Genomic DNA, 8,477 nt, shown 5'->3' with positions numbered 1-8,477 from the left:
CCTTTCCAAATCCACCTATGATGAAGAGTAGGTTATACGGGCGTACAATGTGTGTGTGTGTTTGGGGGAGGGGGGATTCGCAGATGGAACAATGCTTTAGATGGTATGCCAATTTGGACATGGCCTGCATAAACTATTCCAGCCACTGGTTTGAGCAGGCTTAGTATAAAGCTGAAAGGATAAACTACGAGAAAAAAGTTAGAAGGTAAGTAAAAAATTTCTTTAAGCTTTCCTGGCAGCGAATGATGAGGTTTTCTCGGAATATCAACCAGATGATTTCTGGATTTCCGTTGGAGAGATGGCACCTGATTGACACACCACCTACACTGAACCCCTCCCATACCAAATACATATAACCTTATCCTGACACATCTTTGCACTTCAATCCCTGAAGATAAGAGTGACGTTAGCTCGGAAGCTTATCCGGAAATCACCTGGTTGATATCCTGAGATAACCTCACCATTAGAAGGTAAATATTTGAAAAAAAAAAAGAATAATACAAAGGATAGAAAATGTTTGTAAAGCAATATATATATATGTATATATTTTCTTTTATAAATATAGATTTGCACTTTATATATGAACACATAGTTTAAGTGATTAATAATCCCATATCACAGAAAAGGCTCAGTTCCATTCCAATCAACTGAAGCTCCTTTCCATTTGGTTCGGATACAGTGTTCTAGCGGTGGCACCAAATCTTCATCCCTTTCGGCTGATGGTCCATGTCCACTTGTGTCTGCAAAGTACAAGATGCAATGAACCATTATGTACACACACACACACACACGCACACACACACATACATAAACACAGAGTTTGAATTTCAATTCTTGGTTTAAGTCTACTTTATGCGCAGATAGGCTAATTGGGACTGGATGTATAGTTTAAAGTGGGATCCGAACTACTGTGCCTCCATCGGGTATCAAACCTGCGACCTCTTGATTACAAAGCGATGATGTTACCACTAAGCCATTGGGGAGGCCCACACGTAAAAACTGAAGAACACTGCCGAATAAAAACCTGAAGTATTTTAATGATTTGGTTAATTTTACTTCACATTGCTGCCACTTTTGGCTAATAGCAAAGATGACAATGAGTGATTTGATGAAATTGATGAAGGGACACTCGGAAAGAACACCGATGCCCAGGCTGGTATTCGACCCCAGGACCCCTGACATCATCATGCTGTGCTAACCAGCCTTGTATTTGGAAGCACTTACGTTACCTTGTGTATTGCACCCTGCCATGAATGCATGTAGGGAAGCTGTGGATGTAGGCCCCACAAATTCCCAATATTGCCCATGGTGGAGGTGGTGTGATTAGTACAATGCTTCGGCCACCTTTACCTCCCACGTTTGCACTCAAGTACCCTGGCCCATTCATCTTGATTAATTAAAAATAACTTCTGATTCAAACGTGAACAAATGGCTTCCTTTGTGTACCTTGTGCACAACAGTGTTTAACAAACTCTTGACACTTCAAATTTAAAAGTGAACTACCTTTAAAAAACTGAATTACGATATTTAAGAGCAATGCTTAATTTCTAAAACCAAATACAGAGGATTACGTGTTTCTCAGAGGCCTAGGGCCAAAACAACTTACAACATGGCAAATGTCCTACCAGATAACAAATTATAACATGATTAAATGTACTATGCAAGGAAAATTAAAAATCCGTTAAATATTGGGTCCATTTTATGTATTTTTTAAAACTATACCGATAACTCCAGCGCATTTTTACAAGTTATTGAGAGGATAGTCACAGTGGGTACGAAAATTAATAGAACATCATAAAAACCAGTTTTACATATAAGTGAGTACGTCATTTCAGTATATTATTATTATTATTATTATATATTTCTTTCCCACAAGCATGAAAACTTTTGAAGTAAAGAAAATTCGGATATGTTCATTTAATGGAACAGACTAATAGAACTGAATGTTATAGCGTTTGCAGAAGTACATATTTCTATGCAACTTTATACATGAAAGTCTAAATAAGCGGCAGTTCATTTCAAATTTTTACCCTAGAGAATATCTTCACTTACATGATTGGCTGTCTTTATTTACCTTGTACACAACTATTTGAATTTAAGAAAGAAACAAAATTTAAAAAAAAACTGAATTATGATATTTAAGGGAATACATACCAATGGTTAATCTGATTTCATCCTCCTGCTGTGCCAATCCATCATAATAATATAAATCAAAATGCTTTTCTGCCCTCCAATCGCACACAAGATCCAATTTCTTGGAAAAGAGAACTGAAAAATGACTTTCGCTGCACACAACCCACAGTGGATACCGTGGGGTCTTCAAGAAGGAACCAACCTTTAGAGAAAAATAACACGGGCTATAAGTAACAGAGTACCCCAAAAGCGCAGTCGACTTTTGATCTCACTACCAAGTTCGTCTAGTCCTGAGGACAGGTTTTCTTCAATTTAATCTAATCATTACTCATCCTCATTGTTGCGATTAGCCTAAAGTGACAGAACTAAAGTTCGCGTCAAATCTCCTGCATATGGCAATAGCCAATAGCAGCGCACTGCAGCGGTGCCATGTCGAAATCTCACACGGAAAAGAGACAGCGTGGTTGAGCGAAACGGCTTGTCACGGAACTAGGCAACGCCGCACGTCTGTGATTCGTTGGTGCTGTTCAGCAGTTCAAGGCCATATGCAGGAGATTTGACGCGCGCTCTAGTATTGTCAGGGTGTCCAGAAAGCCACGCAACCAAGGCTTTTAACATACATAACTTTTGTTCAAAAAGCGATAGACATGAACCTTACATTGGGTATTAATTTTACTTATGTTGATTTTTTAAAACATTAAACAAGAAAATGATTCTCTACATGAATGCCTGGATGAAAGAAAAGATTTGAAATTTATCGTACACAAAGAAGTTGATTAGGTAGGTTAATTTTTTGTATAATAAATTTCAACTCTTCCTTTCATCTGGGTCTTGAATAACAGCCAGATATTGGGCACACCTGGTACTGCCCTCTGAACACTATCAATGTTGTCAGTACACCTTGTAATTAAAAAAAGAAGAAAAAAACACTTTTTAAGGATATGCCATAATTACCTCTTAAATTTATTGTAATGCATAAAATGCAAAACACTTTTTCGTTCTTTTACCAGTTCCATAAATACCAACAGAGACCATTGATACACAAGCGACTCCACAGCTGTCTTTTATCCATGTTTGTTTTTACTTGGTATAAAAACTTTTTACACCTTAGTAGCTTTTTTCGCATGCTGAACGTTCATGTTGTAACATCTGCCCCACACCTCCAGCACGTGATGCTCTCTTAGGAACTGGGATCGAACTAGGGACTTTGAGATGTCCCGATGGGTGGTGTAGCTCGATCACCATTCATCCGCATGACAAGAGAGCACTCGCCTTCTGCTGTTAGCTGCCGGCCCCGTGGTGGTGGTTAGCACATCGCGCTACGATGCCAGGGGTCCCAGGTTCGAATCCCGGCCTGGGCATGGATGTTTGTGTGTCCATTCATCAATTTCATCATGTCATTACTCATCTCCATCTTCGCAAATTAGCCAAAAGTGGCACAAAAGGCAAAGTAAAATAAATCAAAATCAAATCAAATCAAATCAAATTCTACTGTTAGCTCAGTGGTAATGAGTGAGAGGTAAACATACACATTCAAGAGATGGCAAAACACAATCACTTGGTTTTTACACTTTCAAGTTTGGATCACACATGGTTAGATAAGGTAAATATCTTTCTATGGCTGATAGCTTTGATCTTCAAAGCGAACACTTAGGCGTGAGCCTGTAAAGTTCTCCCGAAACTCTCCTGCTCCTTCCAAGCTGCAATCCCCAGGCAAAAGACCCTTCACCGCCCGCTGCACTCCATACTTATTCCTTCCTCTTTTCTCCATAATGCCAAGTCATTCCCTACAATACCTTTTTGGTCAGCACCTTATTTACCTATTTGCAATACCACTAATTCAGGAAGGTTGGTTAACTTCTAACATGGCATTCCTTAGATCGGGTTGGTGGTGATCGGGTTTATGAACTTCATGCCTGATAAAGTTTCTGTTTTATGGGGGATGATACGATGTAGAATATGATATTCTTGTCTAATGTTAAAAAAAGTATCCACATAGACAAAGTTAATACCAAGTGTAAGTTTTGTGTCTCTCTCTTTTTGAACAAAGTTAAGTTTGTTCAAAGTCTTGGTTGCGTGACTTTTTGCACACCCTGTAAAATAAAAATCTACAACCACAGTCCAAAAAGACAGCTTCTTTGCTAGGTCTGAATCCTGGGTAAATGCATGGAATTTCATTAAGTATGTTTGGTTGTCTACCTCATCAATTCACCATTTATTGTCATTACGTCAATTAAAATAGAAAGTTAGAAAAGCAAAGAAACTGAAATTTTAATAGCTATTAATATTATTATTACTAGTGTAGTGCCACTGTAAATTTATTATTTTTTATTATTATATTTTTTGTCTTTTATCATTTAGAAGTTGGTAGGATTTCCTTATTTTTTTTGTCAAAGTCGCACCCAGTCCCTTGTTTGGCATGGCGAGAAGGAGAACTGCATCCCTCAGGCAACTTACACTGGCTAGCATGTTCTTTTTGTTGGTTTTTTCTTATTCTTTTTGGTGGGGGAGGGAGGGAGGGAGGGAGGGAGAGAGAGAGAGAGAGAGAGAGAGTAAGAGAGAGAGAGAGAGAGAGAGATAGAGAGTGAGAGTGAGAGTGAGAGAGAGAGAGAGAGAGAGAGAGAGAGAGAGAGAGAGAGAGAGAGAGATAGAGAGAGAGCCACTGGAGAAGGCTAAAAACAGACAACGTTGCAAGGACAGGAGAAGTTTTAGCGTTTTTGGGGAAGGACATAGAGGTGATAGGAGTGAGGGTGTATGTGACAAGCTGGTGAAAAACTTTGCGTACGTGTGCACAGGGATGCAGGGCGGTGCTTTGAAGGAGACAAGTAGGTGAAGTGCAATTGGTGGATAGATGACAGCACCGTGCAGAAAGAGGAACTGTGTTTTGATCTTGTGTAAATAGAACTACTTCCATGTGCTTACTGAAAAATTCTTAACACATTGGGGTCTCACGACGGGCATCCCGCAGTGCATTTTAATTCGATGTGCACGAACGATGGGCTTAGCCCATCCTGCGGTATGCAATCTCTTTGCCGATCGAACGACGAGCTATGTTCGTACTTCGTCTCATGTGCGTGTTCATTGAAGCCCCTCTTTTGAAATTCCGACCACTAGGTGACTCATGTGCTATTTTTATCTCGCACCTGTGACTGTTTGTTGTCGGGTTGTTGTGCCTTGCATTGTTTAGACTGGCGTCATTAGATCCAGACTGCATAGCGGAAATTCTGCATGAGGATTCCGCCTCAGAGTTTGAAGATAGCGACGATTTTGATGATGCAGATGAATTTGAAGATTTGGAAGGTAGGTTATATTCTTAATAATTAATCGTTGACAATATAAACAGTGTTGCAAACTCTAGTATTTTATGAATGAAGTGAGAAGAGGTAATTTTTTTGGGGCTATTCATCTTGCCTCTTGCTTGATTCTCCTACATGCACTGATGTATTTTTAGTTTTTCCATTTTTAGTTTCCGAAGAGTAAGCAATGTGCATGGATTAAGATTGAAGTGGTCATGGCATGGTGCATTTGGCATGTTACAGCATGGAGGGTTGCATATTTCTTTGTAGAATCATCCACATGGATGTAATGTGGGTTCCATCCTACGAGCCAGAATTGAAACTCTAGTTCAATGAATGGTACCACACCACGTCCCCAAGCCCAAAAAGAAGAACCCAGGAATGTGAAAGTGATGCTGATAGTGGCGTATGATGTGGAGGGTGTCATACTCCATCATGTGGTTCCTCTGAGCCAGACTGTGAATGTCGAGTACTACCACAGTTTCTCAGAGCATCATATTCATCCTGCTATGTGGAGGAATGACATTTCCAAACATGTCTGCCCAATATCCTTCATGACAATGTTCGCTGTCACAATGCTGCTCATGTAAGAGAATTACTCACATGGTGGGTTGGAGGTACTGGAACATCCTCCATATTCCCCCAACTTTTTCTCTTTCCTAGTGTCAAGGAACCACTGAGAGGGCAGTGCTTCTTCATCAGACACACCACTCTGCAAGCAATATGGCACTTCTTCATGGATATGAATATAAACGGGACTGCTACTGGTGTTCAGTATCTTCCAGCAGTTTGGCAGAGGGTCATAAATATGTCTGGGAATTACATCGAGAAAAGTGAATTGCAGGTTCTGCAATAAATGGTTTGTCACGTATGGATATATTTCCACTACTTTCTTTCCAACCCTTGTATATCTTACATTAAGATTTGACACGCATAGGAGATGTACTGTGTAGAAATTTCAGCAAAAAATGCAGGCTCGACCAGGACTTGAACCTGGGTCTCTCGCATACCGATCTTGTTGCGGTTGCACTGGCAGAGATGACTCCACACAGGTAAAACAGTGGCAGTGATAAATCAGGCAAAGCCAGGCCGACAGGTAGCTCAGTTGGTAGAGCAATGGCACAGTATGCCAGAGATCCAGCGAGTCTTGGTCGGCCTGCATTTCTTGCTGAAATTTCTACTTGTATATCTTATATAGGATATAATTTACCTGACAAGAATTGTAATGCTCAAAGAGGGAAAGAAGACCAACATCAGAACGTGAAGACACTCCATGTAAAACACACTTATCGATTTCCATATTGTTGTCAAACACATTAGAAGCAGCTCGACCTGTCAGCAACAAATTCACTAACTCCAGTGTGCAGTAACCATGCTGACCAATCAATGGCACAGCTTCGTCCATATCACTTTTCACCCTAAAAGAAGAACAAAATGCATTATAATATAAAAATGTACTGCTAGTCAAAGGTAAATACTCTAAAATTTATAAGTCTGGTGAATTGTGATTCCTAGGTTACAACCTGTTTTTTTTTTGTTTTTTTTTTTTAAATTTCAGGAATTTAAAATGTTTCAAAATTCTTGGTGGATTATATCGAGGAAGTATTGTCTTCATGTTGAATTTTTGTAAACCTTTAAATAAGTGAAAAGGTTTTCTCGGGCAATCAGCCAGGTGATTTCCGGATAGGCTTCCGAGCTTTCGAGAGCTAACGTCACTCTCTTCTTCAGGGAATGAAGTGCAGAGATAAGTCAGGGTGACGTTATATGTATTTGGTGTGGGAGGGGTCCGGTGTAGGTGTAGGCCAATCAGGTGGCGTTTCTCCGACGTCTGCGCTCCCAGTCGACTATCGCTAACCAGGCTGGGTCCAGTTCAAGTCCCGTGTCCCTGTTGAGGTTGTCCTTTTCCCCGTGTATGGCTATTGCTCCTTTGATGAGACGGTCCCAGTAATTTGATGATTTATTGATGATCTTGGTGGCTGTGAAGTTAATTCTATGGCCCTCCTGGATTGAATGTTCTGCTAACCACGATTTTTCAGGATGAAAATTCTTTATGTACCTGGCGTGTTCTTTGCAGTGCTGTTCGATTGTCCTCCCCGTTTGTCCAATGTAGGCTTTACCGCAGGCACAGGCGATACGGTAAACCCTGGGTGTCTTCTGTCCTAGGTCGTCTTTGGGGTTTCGAAGTCAGCTTCTGACTTTCGATGGCGGTTTGTGGATGGTCTTGATGTTGTGTTTTGAGAGAATGCGGCTGATGACTGCATAGAGGTTACCGGTGTATGGGACGATGGCTATCTTCTTGTCTTCTTGGTCATCAGGTGGATCCGGGTTTGTTCGTTGGTTGTTCTTGTGTGTTACTTTCTTTAGCGTCTTGTTGATAAAGCCTTCACTGTATCCATTCTGTCTGAAAGCTGTGCGTAGGTGTCTTATTTCCTCTTGCAGGTGCTCTGTGTCGCTGATGGCGATGGCTCGGTGAAACAATGTCGAGAGTGCTGTTGATCGCTGCGCTGGATGGTGAAAACTCTTGGCGTTGAGGTATAGGTCGGTGTGAGTAGGTTTCCTGTATACGCTGTGTACTAAGGTCCCGTCCGGTTTGCGTGTAATGAGGATGTCCAGGAATGAAAGGTTGCCATTGGTCTCTGAAGATGAGTGACGTTAGCTCTCGAAAGCTCGGAAGCCTTTCCGGAAATCACCTGGCCGATTGCCTGAGAAAACCTTTTCAATATTCGCCACCAGGAAAGCTTCAAGAATTACTTTAAATAAGTATTTGAAAATGAGTTGTTAATTTTGGTTTCTGAACTTGCATTATCCAATATGTTAGAAGTTTTGAAGGGAGTTTGAACTTTTAACACAATTTCAAATATGACCATGTAACTTCCTGGTGTTTGTATACTTAAAGTTTATTGTTACAGCAGCACACACTGCCACCCTGGGTAAGTTGAATTCAACTTATATTAGGGAAATTATGAAATTTGAAATTTTGGTCAATACCGATAAAATACCAAAATCAAATTTACCGATAACCGATAATCTACTGATCCAATATACAAT

At 40.4% G+C, this 8,477-nt stretch overlaps 1 protein-coding gene across 4 annotated transcripts in view; it reads right to left on the bottom strand.

Annotated features, from left to right (window-relative positions):
- Positions 1 to 524: 524 nt before the first annotated feature.
- The window catches only part of LOC145996180 (putative ubiquitin carboxyl-terminal hydrolase MINDY-4), a 92,249-nt gene continuing 84,296 nt past the window's right edge, over positions 525 to 8,477 (bottom strand). For all 4 annotated transcript variants that reach the window (XM_083132538.1, XM_083132539.1, XM_083132542.1 and 1 more), the window contains 3 exons: positions 6,640 to 6,847; positions 2,155 to 2,335; positions 525 to 740 (listed from right to left, as the gene is read on the bottom strand). In XM_083132538.1, the coding sequence (XP_082988664.1) occupies positions 616 to 740; positions 2,155 to 2,335; positions 6,640 to 6,847 (514 nt within the window). In that variant the 3' untranslated portion in view covers positions 525 to 615. The remainder of the gene's footprint in view (positions 741 to 2,154; positions 2,336 to 6,639; positions 6,848 to 8,477) is intronic.

Source organism: Lepisma saccharinum, chromosome 12 (genome assembly GCF_977018435.1).
Source record: "Lepisma saccharinum chromosome 12, izLepSacc3.1, whole genome shotgun sequence".
In the NCBI taxonomy this organism is placed as follows: Eukaryota; Metazoa; Arthropoda; class Insecta; order Zygentoma; family Lepismatidae; genus Lepisma; species Lepisma saccharinum.
This window is presented reverse-complemented; position numbering and strand designations above follow the sequence as displayed.